The 22,261-nt window shown below is 49.8% G+C and overlaps 1 protein-coding gene across 3 annotated transcripts; it reads right to left on the bottom strand.

Moving 5' to 3' along the window:
• Positions 1-1,910: 1,910 nt before the first annotated feature.
• LUC7L (LUC7 like) lies at positions 1,911-20,628 on the bottom strand. 3 transcript variants are annotated; one of them, XM_054180586.1, is made up of 11 exons: positions 20,425-20,504; positions 19,601-19,671; positions 18,353-18,447; positions 12,625-12,723; positions 11,871-11,981; positions 11,165-11,308; positions 10,560-10,736; positions 9,637-9,725; positions 6,553-6,582; positions 4,874-5,038; positions 1,911-2,489 (listed from the first exon to the last, which is right to left on the bottom strand). In XM_054180586.1, the coding sequence occupies exons 4-11, from the start codon at positions 12,718-12,720 to the stop codon at positions 2,348-2,350; spliced, it is 954 nt and encodes a 317-aa protein (XP_054036561.1). In that variant the 5' UTR covers positions 12,721-12,723; positions 18,353-18,447; positions 19,601-19,671; positions 20,425-20,504; the 3' UTR covers positions 1,911-2,347. The 3 variants fall into 3 exon arrangements, with proteins under 3 accessions (XP_054036561.1, XP_054036559.1, XP_054036560.1); XM_054180585.1 differs by lacking the exon at positions 19,601-19,671 and adding an exon at positions 3,833-3,894 and having other exon boundaries at positions 2,377-2,489; positions 20,425-20,628; XM_054180584.1 differs by lacking the exon at positions 19,601-19,671 and having other exon boundaries at positions 20,425-20,628.
• Positions 20,629-22,261: the final 1,633 nt, after the last annotated feature.

The following is a 22,261-nucleotide window of genomic DNA, read 5'->3' on the forward strand; positions in this document are numbered from 1 at the left end:
AACAGGCTACCTCGGCAGAGCCCCAGGCTTTTGCAAATGGGATTAAATTCTTTCTCCAGTGTCCTTTGAGCAATTTCTTGAGCTGATGAAGACGAAGAGTAAGCCCCTTCCATCACAGGCACCAGGGCTGGAGAAATGCACCTGGCAGCACTGAACAGCCGCGGCGTGTCACGTACGAGCAGCGCTGCTTCTCCAGCCAGGTGTGGCTGCAGGACAGCGCAGACACAGCGTGGGGCTCAATACTGATGCTAGCTCCTGCCCAGGTTCCCGCTCTGGCACCGGGGTCGGCTTCCTCCGGCGGCAGCGCCCGGGCAGCGGGGACACCTGGGGAGCAGGCTCCCTTCCCTACAAAGCCACCCACCCCCGCAGTGCCGGAGCCCGCCGGAGGAGCGGCCTAGAGACAAAGCCCGGGGTTGCGGGCAGCCCCGCGAAGCCGCAGTCGCGAGGGAGGCCAGAAGCCCGTCTCCGTCCCGCGGCGCGGAGGGGCTAGCTGCGTCGCCCCGATCTGCCCGTCCGCCCCAGTCCAGCTCAGCCCAGCCCCCTCCCGTCGCCCTGAGAGGCCTCACCGCGGCCGGGCACGAGCGCAGGACCGCCCGACCCCCGCCCCGCTTCGCACTCACCCCACGCGCGCCGCCACCGCCGTCACTTCCGCCTCTATCCGCCACCGCCCCTTGGCGGAAGTGACGTCACAACGCATGACTCACTCCCCGGTGCCGCGCCTGCGCAATGCGGCGAGTGGGGAAGCGCCTTGCGGGTGGGAGGGATTCGGGCACGGCGGCAGCGGCGGCAATGCGGGCCGAGCACCCGCAAGAACAAGGCCGGGCAGCAGTGGGGAGCCACAAACACAGATCTTTAATGCGATCAGACCGCGAGAGAACAGCACAGTCACGTACAGGCTACCCGAGAGCGCGCCCGTCATCCCCCGGGCCGCCCCGCCGCCCCCGCGCTCCACTCACCCGACACGGAGGTTACAAAAACAATACGTGAAACCGCGGAATTAGTTGTAAAAACGGACAGGGAAAGGGGTGGCATGCACTAAGGACTAACACCGAGGGAGCGCCGAGACGGCCGCAGTGGAACCAAAATCATTAAGCAGCTTATGGGAGCCTGAAAGGGGAGAACCACCCGCGGGGCCCCCTCCACACCGGACACGGCACTCGTCCTGCTTCCACTGCGTGGAAATGGCAAGAGCGAGCTGTCTAATTTAAAATGCCTGCCTCACCGAGCTGAGAAGCAGTGGCCAGGCCTGTGCCCAGCTCGGAGGGTGGCAAGCATTTTATTCACACAATTCTCACAAAATACCAATCCTTGGGGTCTTGCCTTTAGCTGGCCCAGCACAGCAGCCTTCCTCCCCTGGTCTGAAATAAACCTAGTTACAAATAAGCTAGTTACAATATGCAAATTCCTGCCACACGCCTTAGGACAGAGCAGGTGTCTCAGTACCACACAAAAACTGGACTCCTTTCCTTGTCCTGCCCCTGCCTTTTGTTCCATCCTGAGCCACCTTAGCCATGTTCTGCCTCACTGGCCTGGAAAAACACCCATAAAAGTTTTGGTTTTTTCCCCACCCCCCTTCTTTTCTTTGTGAGTCAGAAAGCTCCACAGAGGAAGCTCTGACCCAGGAGTGCACAGTAAATAGGCAGACTAGCTGTGGCTGTAACTCCTCTACAGAAAAAATCAGTCCAGATTTTCCACTGTCTTGTGGGCTTTGATCAGTAAAAGTACTAAAACCAGATTTAAGCCCGCCTTAGGAATGTGCTCCAGCCGATTTGGCCATCCTCACAAAGAACAGCTTTCAAAATCGGAGCCAATTTTTGTCTGTCTTGAGTTAAGTGGGACAGAGAGGCACCCCCCAAATGCTGGAGACATAAAAATGAGGTGGCTAAGCGCTAAAAAGGAAGAAAGGAAAAAAAAACAACCACTAACATAAAAACCCAACCAAAACACTTCTGAATTTCTTTTAACATATATAAACAGAAGGAGAAATTAACTGAGAACGAGCACTACTGGCTTGCTCACAGAGGGTCAGGTAGATCTTTTGGAAAGGGCTGAAGCATTACAAGCCTGAGGGCAGCTCCGAGCACGCTGGGCCAGGACAAACACAGTGCACCAGCCGCTGGCCTGCTCTGGGAAACAATCCGTCCGGATTTATTTACTCCCTACTGAAACAACCCCCTGTTAAACAGTACGTAACTCTGTGTCTCTACAAACTCACAGCTATCTGCCAAACAATAAAAACCCCAAACTACAAAAGATGAGTCGTATTCAGTAAATATAAATGGGGAATTTAGGCTTTGTGTAGAATGTTTATCGGACTATTTACAGTGCAACACAGATCGGTTTGAGTTCAGATCTCGCCAGCTTCTCTCTCTTCTGATCTCTTGGAACGAGATTTGCCATTTGTGCTCTCGTGGCGCCTCTCAGAAGAGCTCTTCTCTTTTCTTTCTCTGTCTCGTGACTTTTCTCTTGAAGATCGATCTCTAGAAGATCTGCAGCACAAAGCAAACCAGCACTGTAAGCTTCACAACTGAAAGAGCTTTCCAATATGCACAAAACTACATCGTCTGTCCCTAAGCAGGGCTGTGGCTTAACACAGGTTTCTTACAGACATGTGCCTAGGTACTGTGATGCTGGGAGTGGTGTCCCCCAAGAGAGCAACTCAAAGCTGAGAGAGGGCTTAACCTAGGAGAATACAAGTTTGGGAGTGCCAAGTGCACCCCACAGTCTTTGTTACTCCCTCCTCAGAGTGATCCTTCCAAGCTGTTCCCACATGGACTCTCCAAGCTCTTTCCTGGCCCCTTATTGCTTTACTAGGCCTTATTAACATGCCTGCCATTTCTTCCTTCTCTATCACTCAGCTCTGTTTCTTCTAGAGCCGTTTTTCACTGTGCTCTAAGCTAGCTGCTTTCTGCTCAGCTGCTCCTAGCACCAGATGCCTTTCCTGGACTCAAATGCTTTCTCAACCCTGGGATTATTATCTGTGTCCTGACAAGGGTGGTCCTTGGCAGCATCCTGGGTCCAAAGCCAAGATGATGGAATTTGTATTTCCAGCCCACAAGAGGGGCAAACCTTTTTTGCTGCCTGCCAAAAAGACAGCTACAGATTTCCAGCAGTGCTTCAATGTATCAGCCCACAGAGTTAAGCAGAGGGCTTCATGCTGGGTCCCACTGAAACAGATTTCCTGTGGTTCACACCAGCTTATTGACTAGCAAACTTTAAATGGTGCTGATCCTGAACAGGCTCTAGTACCTGTACCCCTTCAGAGCTAGGCAGAGGCTTGCTCTGTGCATTTTACTCTAGAACTCAGTCTGTGGTTGTTCCTTTAAAAGAGGAGGAGCTGGCAGGTACCTCAGAGGTTCCAGCTCTCATTCATGCTGATTTTAAGGCTTGGAAATACTACACAATTGATACATGAAAACCTCACAGCCCTCTGTAGCACACCAGCCATTTCATTGCCATTGTGTCATTTAACTAGAGCACAACGTAAGTCTGTCTGATACTAACTCTTCTGTTCCCACAACACCTGCTGCCTGCAGTCCTCCTTCCCTGAGATTTCCTGAGACCTCCAGATCCTGCGCTGTTTCCTCCATCAAGTGAAACCTCAGACCTGCAGATCCTGAATGCAGGCTTCCTTACTCTCAAGGGGACACCAGAAGCTACACTTTCAGGGAACAGGTTTTTTTCTGTTCATTCTCTTGGTTTTGTTTTCTTAACCTGACCCTGGGCTTTCCCCAGCCTCAGTCATTCTGTGAAGTATGGCACCTAAGCAATGCCCCTACCACCTCAATGGGCTGATTTGAAGGTGTTCAAGGTTTTTGAAATCATCCCTTACCTGCTCTTTAGTAATAGTTAATACAGGGTCTTCCTCACTTCCTAATTGTCCAAACTTCTTTTCTTTAATTTTCATGTTCAAGACAGATTTAAAAAAGGACTTTAGTATCTCAGCCATTGGAGAATCAACAGTATTTACACCCCCCCTCAATTATCAACACTTATTTTTTCAGACCATTATTTCCCTCCCCTTCATCATCAATCCTTAAAACCTCAGCTAAAGTGACATAAGACATACAACAGTAGGACTGTAATGGAGTGGTGGTGCCTAATCAGGTCACACAGTGCTAAATCACTCCCTTGTTAATTAGGAGCCTTTAAAAGAAAGCAAGATCTGTCTTCAGCAAGCACCTGGTGACAGACTTACTCCAGGGCTTAGAAAGGCTATAAAGAAACATAATTCCTCTCAGTTTTTCTAATACTCCTATACCTAGTCTTGCCTCAGACCTCCTCCAACACAACAAGTGTTTTGTGGAATTTCAGAAAAGCCTTAACGCTCTTCTTCAGACTATGGTGCTGCTCCTCAGTGGCAGGAGAACAGTACACTCCTCCTAGCTGCTTCTTTCACTCCCTTCACTGCAGATTCCTAAGGTATTCTCTCTCTCCAGCAGCCTCCTAAAGGCAGGAGGCAGGATCTCCCTTAGAGATCCCAAATCATACACATCTTTCCCCATGCTAGCACAGAGAAAGGTAACCACCGAAATAGGACATCAAAGCTGCCTCTGAGTGACTTGGCTTTTACAGGCCTAGGGAGGCAGTTAGCTCAAGCAGGCCTTTGTGCTCTTCTCATACAAGAAAACCAGCAACTCCTCAAGGCTCAGCACTTCAAATCAGAGAGCCAGTTCTATTTCCTAGATCAGCTGTACAGTAACTGCCCTACTGCTCTGTGAATGGCTGCTGGGAAATCCTGCTGCAGCCCAGGAGCCAGTAGAGGAAATTGCAGCTCCTGACTGAGAACCCTGTTGCACTCCTGCTTGCTCTGAGGGACTGGGGACACTCACTGGGAAGCCCTTTCCAAAGCACTCGTGTCAGGAATACCTACTTGTGTTTTGAACTCCTGTCTCTGGACCCCCGTCGGTGACCTCTGCTGTGGCTGCGGGAACGGCTCCGGTGGCGTCTGTGTCGGTCTCGGGACCGGGAGCGAGACTTCCGCCGTTCACGGGAAGCTGACCTCGAGCGCCTTCGCCTCCTGTCCCGAGACCGTGACCTGAGGAGGACACCCATCATCTCAGACCCAGCCCAGCAGTGCATCAGATCTGGATATTCAACCTACCTCCCAGGCATCCCCAAGGGACAGATACCCAGAGCACCAGCAGTCACCCCCCAGCCACATCCCCACCACACAGAGGGCAGATCACCCTCGGGGTCTGCACCTGCCTCCTCTCAGTGTTTGAAAGACACGGAAGAAATCAAGTCACAAAGGACAGAAGGAAACTCCATTTTAGTCTCTGGGAATTGAAGGTACTCATACTGGGTACCTGACTATGGCTACTGCCTTCATGCTAGCTCTTGCCTTCCTGTTGAAGTCTCTGATTTTAATAGGTTCCAAAACATTTCTAGTATTTTCAGAAACTGGAAGGTTTCTTTGTAATGAAAGGAAAACAAAGGCAGAAAGTCTTTAAGGCTCTCACACAAATCCATTACTGAGACTGGAAATGTACCTTTCTGTTTCAGATCTACCAAGAAAATGCCACAGGCTAAGCTCCCTTTACTGGAAGCCCCCACCAGTACTGGAGAAGAGAAGGCTCCGAGGTGACCTCATTGTGGCCTTCCAGTATCTTAAGGGGGCCTACAAGAAGGCTGGGGAGGGACTTCTTAGGATATCAGGTAGTGATAGGACTAGGGGGAATGGAATGAAGCTGGAAGTGGGGAGATTCAGGCTGGATGTGAGGAGGAAGTTCTTCACCATGAGAGTGGTGAAGCCCTGGAATGGGTTGGCCAGGGAGGTGGTTGGGGCGCCGTCCCTGAAGGTGTTTAAGACCAGGCTGGATGAGGCTCTGGCCAGCCTGATCTAGTGTGGGTGTCCCTGCCCATGGCAGGTGGGTTGGAACTAGATGATACTTGTGGTCCCTTCCAACCCTGACTGATACTATGATACTGTAAGCACCTGCCCATGACTACAGCAGCACTTGCCAGCCATGCCTCACGCACAGCCAGGCCTGCAGAAGTGGAAGAGAGATCAAAGGAAGGGACACGTGGAAGTGCCACCCCTCGTATGGCAGAATGCCAAAAGACTCTCCCTTGTCAGTGCAACATGTCAGAAGCAAGTTGGTTTCAATCTGCTTTAAAAGCCAACCAAAGGATGCCAGTGTATATGGAAAGTGGTAGAGAGGAGGATCTCCACAACCACCTTAAAACCAAGCTCTTCACAGAGGCGAGGGGGGAGCTTTAATCTTGAATCTGTTTTTGCATAGACAGATAGGTAACAGACACATTTCAGAGTCTGTTACACATTTAATGAAAAAGGCATCAAGTACATTCTTGGACTCACACTCTGGAGCACCCTCTGCCCTGACCAGGTAAGCCAATATCTGCTTTACAGTCCCACAGGGCACATGAAACACCACTGAGGTGCCCAAGTGGTTGCTCTCATCTCTTTCAGGGCGCAAAAACACTGGGGCACTGAGTGAGCTCCATTTGTGAGACCCAAGAAAAACTTCAGTAGCTAGACAGAAACACAAGCAGGCACTTGAGAGAGCTCTAGGAGAAGTGCACACTCACCGTCGACGATCTCTATTTCTTGATCCAGACCTAGAAAGAAAAGTCAAGCATGAGAAGGCACGAGCAAGGTTTTCAACAGGACAACCCACCACCCTGGCAGCTCTGTGCAGGGAGACAATACCCCAAGCAATATGTCAGTTGTAAAAAAGCTACCAACACCCCACTGAAGCATTTCATTATCTCCAGTTTAGGGGGCAGAGGGGATAGGAATTCCTCAAAATCTGAAGAGCTTTGTAAAAGCACAGATTCCCACGTGCAGAGCTTCTGTCAGAACAGAAAAGGTCCACAAAGCAATTTAGCCTCTGTCATTAAAACACCACAACAAATCTTCCTGATGCTGACGTTTGCTGTGCACACAACACCTACTCCTCACCCTCTGCAGGCTAACACCAACTAGGCAGACAGACACAGGATGAGTTTCCTGATTTTGGTTTTTGAAGTAGCTGCACACTAAAAAGGTTTGAATAAAGAGAAATCAGCATTTTGTCATAGAATTACTATGGCTGGAAAAGCCCTTTAAGATCGTGGAGGCTGAGGCCAATCCTCCTCTAACACGGCCGAGGCTGGTGCAAAACCATGGCCCTCAGCACCACATCTCCACCTCTCTGAAACACCTCCAGGGATGGGAATTTAACCACCTCCTTGGGCAGCCTGTTCCAGTCTTTGAGAATCCTCTCAGTGAAGTTTCTTCTAATGTCTAGCCTAAACCTCCCTGGTGCAACTCATGAATCATATGACTCTGAGGCCATTTCCTCTTGCCCTCACTCATATTTATTCAATGAATATTAGAAGGCAATTTGCATCAATTATTTTCTTCCCTGTTTGGGAAAGATGAGCTAGGAAAAACAGAGGGGACACAGATGCAAGAGAAGACCAATTACTGAGAAGTAACAGAGAGATACAATGAAAATCCTTCACCACAGGCTTGGAAAGCCACTTAGAATTATCCAGGCCTCACTGTTCTTTCTTGCACAGCTCCAGAGCTCACTCTCAGCTCGGCACTGTGAGCATTAGCATTTGACAGGCTTCACGCAACAATGTCACAAGTCTTTCAACTTCTGAAGCTCTATTACTCAGCACCACTTCAAATACTACTCCATGTGTAAGATACTCCCTCCCTCTTTCTCTACTGCCACATTTCAGATCCAGCTTACACCACAACATCACACACTGTCAGAACAATCTCTTTTGGCTTTGAGAAGTGGTTGTAGCAACGTAGATACCCACTCTGCCTGCTCCCACCCCCTCTGCACACAGACTCTCAGGGGGTCCCATTTACACAGCCACAAAGCCGCTCCAGCATTAGAACAGACAGCTTTAAATGGCAATAGTGAAGCATCTCTTTTAATAAGTAATTTAAACCCATACCTGGGTAAGCCAGGCTTAGAAGAATCGATGTGATTCCATCATGAAATGAGATTCCTCAATCACAGCAGGAATTTAAAAAAACCCACCATTCAGAAAGGAATTCAGGTGGGAGGGCTGCAAACAAGGTGAAGCTGAACCTGGAGTCAGGCTACCAAACCATGAGCTGAAGCAACACACAGGACCACCAAATGAAAAGCTGATCAACCAGGAGAGGGAAGCAGTAGCCACACACCTCCTTTTCATGGAACAGGACTTGACAGAGCAGCAGCACCTCCTGGAGATACCTGGCAGGCAACTCAGTTCTTCTGGTGGTTGCTGTAATTACTCCAAGTTCTTAATGTTCTTTTCCTCCTGATCACTTTATTTGCCATCACCAGGGCACACAAAGCCCTTCCACAGCCCCTGAAAAGCCTGGCTGCTCTTCCACACTACAAGCTGAGCAGCACTATGCACAGCAAACTCTTGATACCCCCCAGACCTCAAGAAGCACTCAATGAAACAGCACTTTCCTTACTGGCCTGCCATCAGTCTACAGCAGGAGACAGTAGATGACTGATGTCCAGAGAAGTTTTCCTTCTTTTTTTGTCCCTGCATCATACTCTAATGGTGTGTCCTGACAGCAAATATCAAGGTCTGCACTTCCAAGCACGTCACCACAGAATTTGTCTTAAGGGATCACTGGGTAACCAGCAGCCCCCAGCAAACACACACAGGATTTGTTTGTTTACCACTAGGGTAAACAACCCAGTTCACTCTTCCTGGGTGGAAATCACAGTTCAGCTGACAAATTAATAGATCTATGAAAGTTTGAATCACAGAAATGTTTTAGTTGAAGACCTCCAAGATTGAGTCCAACGACTGACCTAAGACCACCATGGCCACTAAAACAGGTCCCCGAGTGAGGTAACTGGGGAGATGCAGTGACAATGAGAACAGCATTCCTGCTTGGCCACTTCCCCTGTCTGACGGCTGCAAATAACCACCCTCTCTGCAGCAGGCTGTTTGACTGAGCTCTTGACACACAAAATCCCTGTTCAAGGAAAGAAGAAATTGTTTTTCCAGTTCAACAGGCCAAAGGAAGAGGAGCTCGTCCTGGGAACACCAGTGTTCCAGCCACTCCCAGTCTTCATGGATAGAAGCTGGTGACACACATGCCCACAATCATCAGAAGCAGCCACTCCTTGAGACCTCTCAGATCCCCTAGGAAGCATTTTCCAAAACTGTGCCCAAAGCACCTGTTATTGTAGGAGTGTTTCAGAGCAAGACAGGCAGCCTGGCACATGGCTTACAGACACCAGCTCCACTCTGCTGCCACCTCCTAGCCTAGGAGGGCGAACGGCTGTGAGGGGAATTTTGGCAAGACTAGAGTCTTCTGAGCAGACCCAGCCCACACTCATCTGGAACCTTCCCACAGAGGTGCACTAGGTAAGAGTGTTTTATGCAGATGCAGATTCCCAAAGACACAAACTAGAGCAATGTAAGCTTGAAGAGACTACAGTTACACATGGGAGGTTAAACCACTACCTGTGCAGTCACTCTAAGGTGAGGTGTTGTGTGCTTGTTCATCGTGAACTGAATGCCAGGGTGCTCATGCAGTACTTGCAGCATGTCCAGCAGCTGCTCCAGCAGCAGATGCTGCCTTCCTGCAGTGCTCAGACACAAGGATCAGAGTATTTCAAAACCCACTTTGCAAACCAGTTACTAGCTTCCACTTACCGTCTGCCCATTCTCTCCTCTCGCTCTCTCTCCTCCCTCCGTCTCAAACGATCCTGGTTTCTCTTCTCTTGCTTTTCTGCCACTGTTTTCTAGAAAAGAGTTCACATTTCATTTCAGCCAGAGATCTGCAGAGGGACTATTCAGGGAGCAGGACAAAGGCAGCAAGACAAAGACGTTTTTCACTGCATTCTGCTCGTCAAGGCCTCCATCGAGGTTCTGCCTTTCCTCACAAGCACCAACAGACATCAGTGCACTCCCTCCCCGCTCTGCTCCGAGTGCCTATGCTCCAAGATACAAGCCCATATGCTTTGAGGTAAGGACTGTGTCACCATGAGTGTATACAATGAACAGTGCTCTGGCCTCATGCCAATGATCCACCAAGGCACTGACCTCATGTGCTGCCTAATGAAGGCGGCACAGGAATCACAACTCTTCCTCCAGCATGCTAGAGGTCCCTGTTTCCAAGCCAGGCCAGTACCACAATTCCATTACAAAACATTCTAGAACACTTCTGATGGCTTCAGCTACTGAAAATCTCCATTGACAGTACTGTGTGAAACTTCAGTGCAAGCATTTCATGAAGAGCTCTCAAAGCAAAACAACCACCAAACCCCTACCACCCAGGGAGACAAATTTCAGTCCTATCAATGAGAAAAATACAGGTGAGTGTACCAATGTTCTGAGGAGAAAAAAAAAGTCACAGCAGGGGGCTGGGTTTGGCTCAATCTAAGGTACTCAGTTACCCAGAATTTTCAGAATAGCTGAGGCCATGCAAAGCTCCCTTTGAAGTTTCAGACATCCTGCAGTCAGAAATTTCTGGGCTTTTACAAGCACTCTGCAAAGAATCCTGTATCAATCTAATAAAATAAAAAAAAGCTGAACATCTACAGAGCTACAAGAGAAGGTTTAACAGGCAGGATTACCCTCAGCTGATCCAGTTTCTCACGAATCTGAATGAAACCCAAGTGTAATTTGCCTCCAAAGTGGTCAGCAAGACGCCGGTCGTTGTCATGGAGACCCAGATATGCTGAACAGACTTCACACACACGCAGCTTCTGCTGCTGGAAACTGGAGGCAGGCATTGAATTCCTGTATTCTTCCTGAAGGGATGCAAAAAAACCATACAAATGTTAAGGAACCCTTACACAGTCACACCCCTGCAGAGAAAACTCTGCAAAGAAATGCTCTGCTGCTTTCAAGAATCGGACTCCATCTAAACAAGGTGCTGTACAAAACACTGTGAGCACAGATGACCTGACAGTCTAGAGCCCTTGCAAGCAGCTAGTGACCAAACAGTTCAGAGGATGAATTCGCCCTGCCCCAGGCAGCTCTCTTCACCAGATAAAAGTTTCTGAAAAGCTTTTCCTAACCTATGCCACTGCACTGCCAACTGCTTGCTGCCACGTGGCTGGAACTGAAAGGAGATGCCAAAACATCAGAAACAGGGCAGGAATCCCCCCAGCTGTTTGCTACAGCCTCAGCCCAGCTCAGCCCACTATTACAACTTATAAGACAACCAACACCATACCTCTGCCTCTTTCTTTTTTGCTCTGACTTTTTCCACTTCCATCAGGATCTTTTGAGACTCGTCAACATTTCCTTCAGCTCCCAGCTGCTCAGCTTTAGCTAGGAGTTTTCCAATGTCTTCATTCAGCTCATGTACCTTCTCTGCCTGTAGAAAACAGTGCAGTTTTTAAGAGAAAAAACTGGCTAAAGATGCAGGCTGACTGCTTCTTTCCTCTGAAAATATCACTTAAAGCAGTTGTTGAAGATCATCTTAAAAGGTTTTTCAAACAAACTTCTATGATTCTAAGTACCTGCAAGGCAGTCACAGACACAACGCAGAGAAACCAAACATAGGACATCCACTGCAAACAGTGGACCATTTCTGGCTCACAGGACATGAGAGTCCACAAAATCAGCTTCAGAAATGCTTTGTGTTGTCCCAAAGAAGCAAGTTCCCAAAGAGGAAGTGAGAAGACACCAGCCATGGGATGGATTTCCTATTCTAAGCCATCTGTTACTATGGAATAGTGTGAGGGGAAAGCAGTGTGTTTCACTGCCATACTAAAGCAACTTCACTTAAACCAGTAAGTCTGTCCCAAGAAGGATCAGAGCAACATTCAAGGAGGAGGATGCTGGAGTCCACATAGCCCTTGTAGGGTTTGTCTTCCCAGTATCAGTGGTGTCAGAGGCAAGAGAGCAACAGTGCTCTTGGAGAACCAGGACAGTACCTTTGCAGACACTTCTGCACTGATCTCCTCCTGTGTCTCAGCCAGGCGTTTCTTGGCCAGTTCTGTTCTCCTGTCACACTCTGCAATGAAGGATTCCAGGTGATCCATCGCCTGCATATTCAGACAGGGAATTGTGAGTCTGACAGCAAACGGCTCGTTGGTGCAATCCCTAACATGCAAACAACCTCAAGGAAAAATATGAGACTTTGCAGGAAGTGTAAAATTTGTCCCCAGCCTTAAGCCTGTCACTTGTCTGCAACCTGATACAGTTCCTTTACTCTGACACACAACAGGATGCTCACTGCTTTGCACTGGAAATTTCAATACATTGAGCAACAGGTAGCAAAGCACCAGAGTGCTTTGCTACCCCACGAAAAGGGAAGACAGAATTGTTCTTCCACTTGATTTGTTCCATTATAGAAAGCTTAATCTGGCAAAAGTGAAACAGAGCAGGCAGCTTTTAATGTCAGATCTCCTTCTGGGACAGGCAACCAGGTTACAATGACCTGGTACAGAGCAGAGGTGTGGGATGCAAGGAATGCTGGAGGAGCCTCCCAGCTAGCTGGACAGGTGGGGTTACAAGAGCTATAATTACTTTGGCAATTTGAAGTCAGCCATCAAGCCAGCAATCAGGAAGGGGCTGCATGCTCTTGTCAGGTAACACATCTGGCTGAAATGCCCGCTGAGCTCTATTGCTCAGGTAAGCAACTTCAGGAGGCAGTTTCCACATTAGTAAGCAGGTGTCCATACTCACATCCAGCTCAAAGAAGAGGTCTCGCTCCTTACTCGCAATCTCATAATCTGCTCGCAGGGCCAAGTCGTGGATCTTGGTACACTCCCCCAGGTCCATTCGCTGGGGAACACAAAAGGCAACATCAATGTAAGACATCAATGTAAGCTGTGGCAAAAAACAGCAGACACTTGGCTCCTACCAACTTTGTCACATCAAAATACAGCCTCTTGAGGAAGAGGAGCTTCCTCTTCACCTGTAAGGGACAGAACTAGCCAGAGAAACAATGTACTCGCTAGAACCACTCTTTTAGGTGTTCCTGGAACAACATTAAAACACCTCAAATGCTTTCAGTACAGTAATAATCCTGCTCTAGGTCACAGCACAGCCCTTGAAATGGCTGGGAGGGAGTCAGTAAGGCACAGGACGCTGCAGCAGCAAGTGCCGCAATGGACACTAACTCAAATGCCTCCTACTGCAGAGCTCCAGCACAGCAGAACACCCAGCTCTGCACTCTAGTTGAAGCTTTCCTGGAAAGCACCTCTGTGTCAGGACAAGCCCTAGTAAGACTCTGAAAGACAGCAAACCATGGAACACAGAATGCTTCCTGGCAAGAGCAAGTGGACTTAGACAAGAAGGGCTATGGCTGGTAGCAAAGCACAACCCCAGGCTCAGCAAGAACAGACTCCTAATTCTACAGCTATCTCCTTCCCACATCCAGCTGCAGCCTGAAATTACAGAACCTGCCCTGAGCTCATTCCTACACACAAGCCCATCTAATGAGAGGCTTCTTGAGAGCATCTCCCTGCCCAGAAAGCTCTGCCTTCCATGCTGCCCTTCACTCCCATTGCACTCCATGCTATTTAGAACTTATTTTTCCTCAACCTAGTATTTAACAGCCACATGAAGTTAATTATGCTCTCAAAACATGGACATTGCATCTCAGCTATCAATATAGAAGAGAACATTTCTCTTGTTCTTAAAATAGGGGAAGAATGTGACATTTTGAAAGCCAAAAATAAAGGCCTAAGTGTGAGCCATAGTATGAATGGCAGGGTACACGTCATCAAATGAAGGAACACCCCAGCCAGTCATCCTCTTCTCTCCCGGTCACCACCAGTCCAAATGAGCCCAAACCTGAACACAGGATCACACAGGACATTAAGGGTTGGAAGGGACCTCTGGAAATTAAGTCCAAACCCCCTGCCACAGCAGGACCATAAAATCTAGCACAGGTCACCCAGGAATGCATCCAGATGGGTCTTGAAAGTCTCCAGAGAAGGATACTCCACAACCTCTCTGGGCAGTCTGTTCCAGGGCTCTGTGACCTTCACAGTGAAGAAGTTCCTCCTCATGTTGAGGTGGAGCCTACTGTGTTGTAGTTTATATCCATTGCCCCTTGTCCTATCACATAGTGCAAAATGCACAACAGGTGCCTAATGAAGTGCAGGAAAAAGCTAAATACAGCTAATGGGGATCAAGGGATCAACACAGAATCCTTGTGGGACATCACAGACTAGAGCTAGGGGTGCTGGGGGCACCTAAGTGAAGCAATGTACTCAGACAGCAGCAATGAAGTCCTGAGAATGAAGCAAAGCAACTAAAGTGAGCTCCTCCTGGTAATGCTCCAGGGTTCAACAATTACCTGTGTTCTTAGCTTAAGCAAAGGAAACAACTCCAGATGACTTGTCACTATTTAATCTTCCTCATTTTGCTCAGATTTACTAGAAACAGGAGGCCACAGAAGGCTACAGAAGCAGACACTGCTGAGATCTCTAATGGTAGGAATTTAATGCCTACAAAAAAGAGTTCAGTACTTTGAGAGCTTTATCAAGTTCACCTCCAGGCAAGACTCTCCAAGAATGCTAGCAAGCTACTCTTGTTTTACCACAGAAACAACTTTCCATGATGTAATTTACATTTTCTACTCTTATGGTTATTCCACTGAGAATCCTTTCCAGTAGGGGGAGGAAACAGCCACATTAGATGCGATGGGCATGGATCAAAAATATTCTTATCTGAACTCTTCTTGCAAACTGAGCCACAGCCTCAGAATCACAGAATGCTTTAGGTTTCAAGGAACCTTCAAAGGTCATCTAGTCCAATCCTCTTGCAGTCAGCAAGGACATCTGCAATTCAAGCAGGCTGCTCAGAGCCCCAGACAACCTGACCTGTAATGGTTCCAGGGATGGGGCATCTACCACCTCTCTGGGCAACCTGGGCCAGGCCCTCACCACCCTCACTGGAAAAAATTCCTCCCTGTGTCTAGTCTAAATCTCCCTCTTCTAGTTCAAACCATCACATCTTGTCCTATCACAAAAGGCCCAGCTCAAAAGTCTGTTCCCAGCCTTCTGATCAGCACTTTTCAGCACTGAAAGGCCACCAAGTCTCCTGAAGCCTCATCTTCTCCAGGATGAACAATCCCAACTCTCTCAGCCTGGCCTTACAGCAGAGAGCTTCCAGCCTTCCATCACTGCTGTGGCCTCCTCTAGCCCTGCTCCAAGAGGTCCCTGTCAGTCCTGTACTGAGGACTCCAGAGATGGCCCCAGCACTACAAGTGGGGTCCCCACGGAGCAGAGAGGCAATGAAGAGCCAACAGCATCCTCTAATGTTCCTCTCCCTGGTTGTGAAAAGATAACAAATCTCTCACCCTCTTCCTCTGGGGGGGTGCAATGGAGTTTCATCATCATACAAACTTCACATCTAGCTCCACAGCCTTGGAGGTCATCTAGGGTGCATGCAGACTTCCCCAGGTAGTGCTCATTTCGGACAAGATGTGCAGCCCTTCTGACTCAAGAATCCTCTTGTCCCAAGGAAGCCCAGTGAATACTCACCCCTTCCAGATGATTGTGACTTGCTCCAGCCTACACCCATGGCTGGTTTGTAATACAGGAACTGGCAGAGCCTAAGTAAAGGCTTAACTCCCCCTACACTAAAGATTTCATACATTTAGATGCCAGTGATAATTAGTCTGCTCACATTTGCTGAGCAATCCACATCCTGAGATTTCTCTTATGATCTCCACTAAACTGCTGCTCCAGCACAGTCCATTTCCATGAGGAAGGCTAACTGCAATCAGAGCTGCAGAGTTTTGCCCAAGTGAAAAAGGAAAACACAGACCTCCATGAAACAATTCTGCAGCCTGCAGACTTCAGCTCACTCCCAACTCCCAGTAAGGGACACAATAAATCCCCTGAATTCCACCTGTGCAGCTATCAGACTCATCTGTCTGCTTATTAGTGTAGCTATAATTTGGGAGGGTTACCATCAGCTGAAGCCACCTCTGATGGTGCTGCAGTACTTCCACTGACAGAATTATGCTATTAGCTACAGAGCTAATTCAGTGCAGGCCACTAACAATCTACCTGACAGCTCCCCTGACAACAGCACATGTGCATGCTGAACTTGCTTGTGTTCTCCCTGAATGCTCCTCCTTTCCCCTGGAGACCAACAAGACAACCATTGGAGCTTGTTTAGTGACAAGTTCAGAAAAGTTTCTGGGGCCAAAAAGCAACAATCACAAGAACAGGGCACATTAAAGTTATAGTTCTCATGACCAGGAACACTGGTGTGCCTCCACAAAGCAAACATTAAGTCTCCTGCAGCTCCCAGGAGCATTCCAGAGCTTTCCTTACAGCCTGGACTCCTTCCCTTATTCTGCACCCAAAGGTCAGCAAATGGAACTCCATCGTATCTCACTAAGCAAAGCTACCCAAGGGATCCAGCTACCTGCTTGGCCCAAATCAGCCTCCCACTACAGAATAGCTACACACATGAGGGATGCAGCAGGAACAGTGCCTTCAGGGGCAGGAGGTGCCAGAAGGCTGGGAGCATCTGGTGGAAGTTTCCAAAAAGACCCAAGGTCCTGATTTCTGCAGTAATACACATCCAGGAATGGATGCTATCCCATCCAGCTGAGGCCAATTCACCCATACAGCTCTCTGGTTGGAGCACAGTGAGACGGCTGTGAACCTGACAGGGCTCACGAGGGAAGCCTGCACGTTCCAGTCCACACCCATTCTGTGCCGGTACTGCTGACAGCTGAACTGCTGTCCCTATTCTGGACATCACGTGTCCTTTCAACACAGCTCTGTGCCACCAACACTTCTCTTGCCCCTAAAAGCCTGCTGATGGCAGTGTAGAAAGCTCCACAGCCACTTAAAGGCCACCACAAGATCATCTGAGCGATCCACAACAGCACTTGTGTAGAAGCTGTTTTCCTTCCTGCTCCCATGTGAGATTTCTGAGCACAAATTCCACAGCAAGGAAGAGACAACTCACTGCAGACAATTACGCCAGAAGCACGAGAAATGGATTTCTCACTGTGCATCTCTGCCCTAGGAGACTCATAGCCCATCTGACCTTGGACCTCCATGCTTCAGCACTAGCTTCACATCACTTAGTTGAATCCCCTCGCCTCACCATTTACTTTCTTCCTGGGAACATGCCAGCTGAGCCAGGAGGCAGCCTGCATCGTCACACCATTTGGGCCCAAAAAAAGCTGGCTAGAATCTCATGCCAAAAAATATACCCTACCCAGAGCAACCTGCACGAGAGATGGAGGTGGGTGGAAGGTGATTTAAGCAGCTTTAAAACTCTGAAAGGGAAATGAGACGAAGGCTGATAGAATGATGGCTGGAAAACACATCTGAGCTTCAAATTAATGAAAAATAAATAGCTGTGGAGGTATTCAACTCTTCCAGTTTTACTCTGCAAGAGCAGCCATTCAGAAGCTTAATTCTGAGCACTCAGAGCTGAGGTAAGATTTTGCTAAAACTCCTTCTACAAGGGCTGACACAGAGTCCTGCTATCACAGTGACACAAACAGGAGTGTCAGCCCTGCCTGTTGTGGCAACCCAGTGTCAAAGCCAGCTCCTGAAATACCAGCAGGAAGGGCTATAAATAATAACAGTATCTTCCAACAATCATGTTAAGTGGATGGACAACATGAATCACCACAGCATTTAGTGTCAAACTGCAAGGGTACAGATGGATTTCAAACATCCACCCGGCAGCTGTGTCATGCAGCAACCATCACAGAAGAGCTGCAGTGTTTTCCTTTGAAAGCTGGCCTACAGCTTTCATCCAGGTGTCTGAGCTGAACACTTCACAAGATCTGTCAAAAGCCCACGCGACCTTTTGCCCATGGGAGCCAAACCTTTGAGAATTAGCCAGCTCTGTCCTCAGAGGGCAACAGGAAGGAGCCTGCTTGGGCAGTGACACACTGTTCAGACAGATCAACTTGACAAAGTCAGCCTGAGCTGTAAACTGCCATTACCGCATCAGCTGCCATGAAAAAGCTGACACTCCATCAGGGTAACAGCTCATGGTTGGAGAGAGATGACTGAAAAGTTCCCAGGTTTAAGGATGGTGGCAGCTGATAAGAAAAAGCTTGCTACCCTGAAGATGCAGCAATGAACCAGTGTGCCCAGCACAGCAGTTTAGCTGTCTTGAGACCTCCACAGGACAAGATTCAAGCCCTAACCACCTCAAGCTGCAAAAAGCAAAATAATATCAAAACTTCATGTGTAATTGTGAGAGAAAACAAGATTTCAACAACATTTCAAGCAAATTCTGAGAGCTCCTGATTTCAGTAGTTTCATGCACCAGTCACAGAAAGTGGAATTAGACTGCTCTTTGGGCACAGAAAGCCTGATCTCTCCTGGAAGTCCCCCAGGATGCACAACTGAGCCCTCAAGGCTGTCCCAAAGACTGCCTCACCAGAATCCCTTATTGCAGAAGATATACTCACTGTTCCAGCCAGGATATCATGAGGACAGCAATCCAGGAGGTGGCTCTTGCAAACACGATCATCTGTGAACTTCACCCTTTGTCTGGTTTCATCTCCTGAAATTCATTTGTGGTTTTAAATAAAGAGCCATTAGAAGAATGATAAGAGCACAGAGATGACGGCATCAGCATTTCACCTCAATATGCAGATTAAAATACTTGGTGTTCCTGCTCCCCAAAGTTACTCAAAAAAAAAAAGAAAAAAGGATATTCTGGAACACTTTGAATTGGCAACAAACATTATTTTAGTGTTTATTCATCCAGTACACCATGTTAAACTGTGTTGGTGAGCCAAGCAACGTCCAAGGCCTGTCATCCATATAAAGAGACAGCACAGCCAGAAAAGAACACAGGAGACAGACAGGCTGGAGGCTGGCTTGCAGCCAAAACCTTGCCTTTTTTCCTTCCCTCTTATTTACTGTGAGGAAGGGACAGGAGATACCAAAACCCATGCTACTGGAGGGCCACAAATCACAGAACAAGGCTGTGCTGGACAGTTTTTACCAGTGATTGCTCTTTGCTCATCCGAGAATTAACGGCTCAGCATCCATTTGGTTTGAAAACCACATCTGCAGTGCTTTGCAAGGCCCGTGCAAAGCCGAGCCTCACAGCTCTTGGCCTGGCACACGAAGAGTCCTTCCCACCCACGTCCCACCCTCGGAGAACATTTTACACTCAGGAGCCACTTAAACAAAACAGTATCAGAAAAGCCAAAAAAAAAAAAAAATTAAAAGTAACAAAATCCAAAGAGAAACAAAGTTAGTCAATACACACTGCGAGCTCCAACATATACTATACCCATCTGCATTCTTCAAGACCTCAGCTGTAGAATTTTATGCCCACTGTTGAAAAGTTTTAAAGGAAAAGCTTTCTTGCCCACACCTGCAGTAAGGAAGTCAGGGGAATGATACATAAAAGTAAAGGCAAAGTGGCAATGGTATGTGACAATTTTAAAGCTCATCTGTGTATACCACACAGGTCTGTGTAATACTAAATTATGAATATAAATTTAGGATTTGCAAGCATCCAGGAATAATGTTGTGTCCACTGAAAATGGTTTGGGGGTGGTTGGTTTTTTTTTTTTTCCTCTTTCTTTCTTTTTTTTTTTTTTTCCTTCTAAGCTACACTTTTAAAGTTACTGGTGGAAAAAAAAGCAAACACTTTTTTTTTTTTTTTGTTATAACAGCTTTAAAAATTGGTTGTGACTCACGGCTCGATGAACATGAGGCTTTTCTGCAACTCCCTTGCAGATTGATGTAGGCAGGCAAAGATACACTGAACCTTTATAAATAAAATAGAGGGGCCACAATTGTTCAGTTTGTATGAAATAAAAATATGGGAAGCAATTCAATAGCAACTCAACACACAAAGAAAGAAAAGCACTTATTCACTTACGAAACAAAGTGCAAAGGACCTGCACAGCCCTGCTAACGTGCCAACGAGAATTTAAGGACTCGGCAAGTCGCAGAAGGGAGATAACAAACGGCAGCGGGAACGTATTTTGCACAGGCTATTATAGTTCTTTTCTTGGACAACTACCACGGCCGACTCCCGCGGGCACACCTACCTACATGCCTCCGTGCGTGCGGCGCGGCCTGGGCACGGAGCTGTCCCTACAGCCTCTCTGCGGCAGCCGGGGCACGGAGCAGCGGGCTCCTCCCGGAGGCCGGCCTGCGCCGGCCGCTTTCTACGACCAGGGGCGAGGCTGGCTGCTCCGCCGGACAGCCCTACCCCTAACCGTGCTCCCTGTGCCGAGCTCGCTAGGCCGCTCTTTAGCGCGGCAAGGCCCGGGTCCGCTCCACCGGCCCGCCCAAGTGGCCGCCCCGCACCCCTCGCTCGGCGAGAGCCGGGACAAGGCCGCTGCGGGGCGGGCTGGGCCTCCGGCTCGGGCCCACCGTGCTCCCCGGCACGGGAGGAGGCCGATCGCGCCGCAGGTCCGGAGCGGAGGCAGCGGTCGGGACGGGCCCGGCCGCGCGCGGTGAGACGGCCGCCAGGCCGCGGCGTTTCCTGCAGGCCCCGCCCGCCCCTACTCACCGTCCCTGGCCGTGCCCATGAGCTGGTCCAGCAGGGCCCGCATCTGCGCCTGGGCCGACATGGCGAGCGCGCAGCCGGGCCGCGGGGCGCGGCGTGCGAGTGGCTCCGGCCTGGGCTTACACTTAGGCCTGGGCGGCGGCGGCGACAACCACGGCGAAGGCTCCGGCCTCAGCGGCAGCGGCACCACGCAGAAGGCGCCGGGCGGAAACGGCCCCTCCCGCCCCCGCGCGGCATGCCGGGAGCGGTAGTTCCAGCGGGGGAGGGGATGGGCGGGGCTGGGACTGGCGGGACCCAGCAGCTGCTGTGCTCCGCCCTGGCGCCGAGGGGCCCGGCCTGTGGGTGGGCGCCTGAGGCGCCGGCTGTAGCTTCCCCGCCTCAGGGAGATACCGCGTTAGGCAGCTGAGGAGGCGTCAGACAGGGAAATGGGCTTGGGGCGCTTACTGCTTGGTTTCTGCTGGACGCTGCCATGACCTGGCCCCCAGCAACGGTGCTGGCCCTGAGTGCCCTGGCACTTGTTCCCCGGGCTGGCCAAATGTGAACCCAGTAGCCAAGGTACAGCGGCTGCTGAGCTGTACCAAGCCATGCCAGACCATGCCGAGCTGTGACAAGTCATACCAGACCATACTAAGCCATGCAAGCCCATGCTAAGCCGTGCTAGGCCATGCTAGACCATGCCAAACCATGCTGAGCCATCCCAGGCCATGGTAGGCCATGCTAAGCAGTGCCAAAACATGCAGAGCTGTGCCAAGCTGTGTCAAGATGTGCTGTGCCAGGCTGTGCTGGGCAGGCAGGCTACAGTGGTGACGTCAGGGAGCAGATCGAAGGGTGCCTGTGGCTTATCAGCTCCCACCTACTGTGTTTGCCCAGCAGTGCCCAGGCAGGACAGCTGCTGCTCCCACCCTGGCATTGCCAGTGTGAATGTTTGTAGAGGGGAAGGGGACCACTGCAGAGCCAGTGCCCAGTTCTGCCCCTCAACAGGGTGCCCCTAGAGCTGCTGGCCTAGGGAGGAGTGTGGGTGACAGCTGTGCCTAGGCTGGCATTCTCCTCACCATTGCTGCACAATACAAGTGGCTGGGGACCCCATGTCTGACTGGGGTGCTCAGCATAGGATGAAGGGGACTTAGGGCAGGGTGGCAAGGGGAGCCTCAGGGGAGCAGACCAATTGTGAACATCCCAAGAGCAGGGGCACAGGACAGCTGTGGAACTGGACTCTGGCTGTCCTCAAGCCTGATGGCCAGTGTCCCATGCCCTGAGTGTCACCAGCACAGGTGGTAATGGGATCCAGGCACTGTGTAAGGCCCTTGCCATTCTGTGCCCTCCAGCTGTCACAGGCAGGCTGTCCTGTGTCCCCTGACTTCCCTCTGTCCCTGGCCACCCCACATCACCCAGCCACCTCCATTTTGCACCCATCTGTGCCCCATGCTATGCTTTGCACTGCCCCAGGTGGCCATACTGGCCTGTCCCACGGCCAATGCACAAATGGCACCTGGGGGTTCCCAAGCTGCTCACCATTGTCATTGTGGGCCGGCACAGCCATGGGCCATCCATACTGATGACATGGGACACTTCAGTATGTTATTCATGGTGACACTGCTGCTGTCTTGAGCAATGTCCCCACTGTGGGGCTCACCCAGCAGCTTTCCACACAATCACAGGTGCTGTCTGGCAAGAGCCACCAGCCCTGGACATCCAGCCCCACCACCCCTCGGGGAGCATAGCACAGTGAAGTGCCTGTTGCACTGGCTGTGCCATCTGGGCCATGTCCTGCCACCTTGAAAGGTCCCAAACCCCATCCTGGGGCTAGTCAGGGAGCCCTGCACCCACCTTGGAGAGCATA

Source organism: Dryobates pubescens, chromosome 4, assembly GCF_014839835.1.
Source record: "Dryobates pubescens isolate bDryPub1 chromosome 4, bDryPub1.pri, whole genome shotgun sequence".
Lineage (NCBI taxonomy): Eukaryota > Metazoa > Chordata > Aves > Piciformes > Picidae > Dryobates > Dryobates pubescens.

Excerpts from the sequence above, each read along its gene's own strand:
- LUC7L (XM_054180584.1), bottom strand. The coding sequence starts at position 20,485 with ATGTCGGCCCAGGCGCAGATGCGGGCCCTGCTGGACCAGCTCATGGGC. Across the intron at positions 5,039-6,552 it reads AGAAATAGAGATCGTCGACG|GTCACGGTCTCGGGACAGGA; the intron begins GTGAGTGTGCAC and ends TGTCCTCCTCAG. Across the intron at positions 2,490-4,873 it reads GACAGGAGTTCAAAACACAA|ATCTTCTAGAGATCGATCTT; the intron begins GTAGGTATTCCT and ends TTTGTGCTGCAG.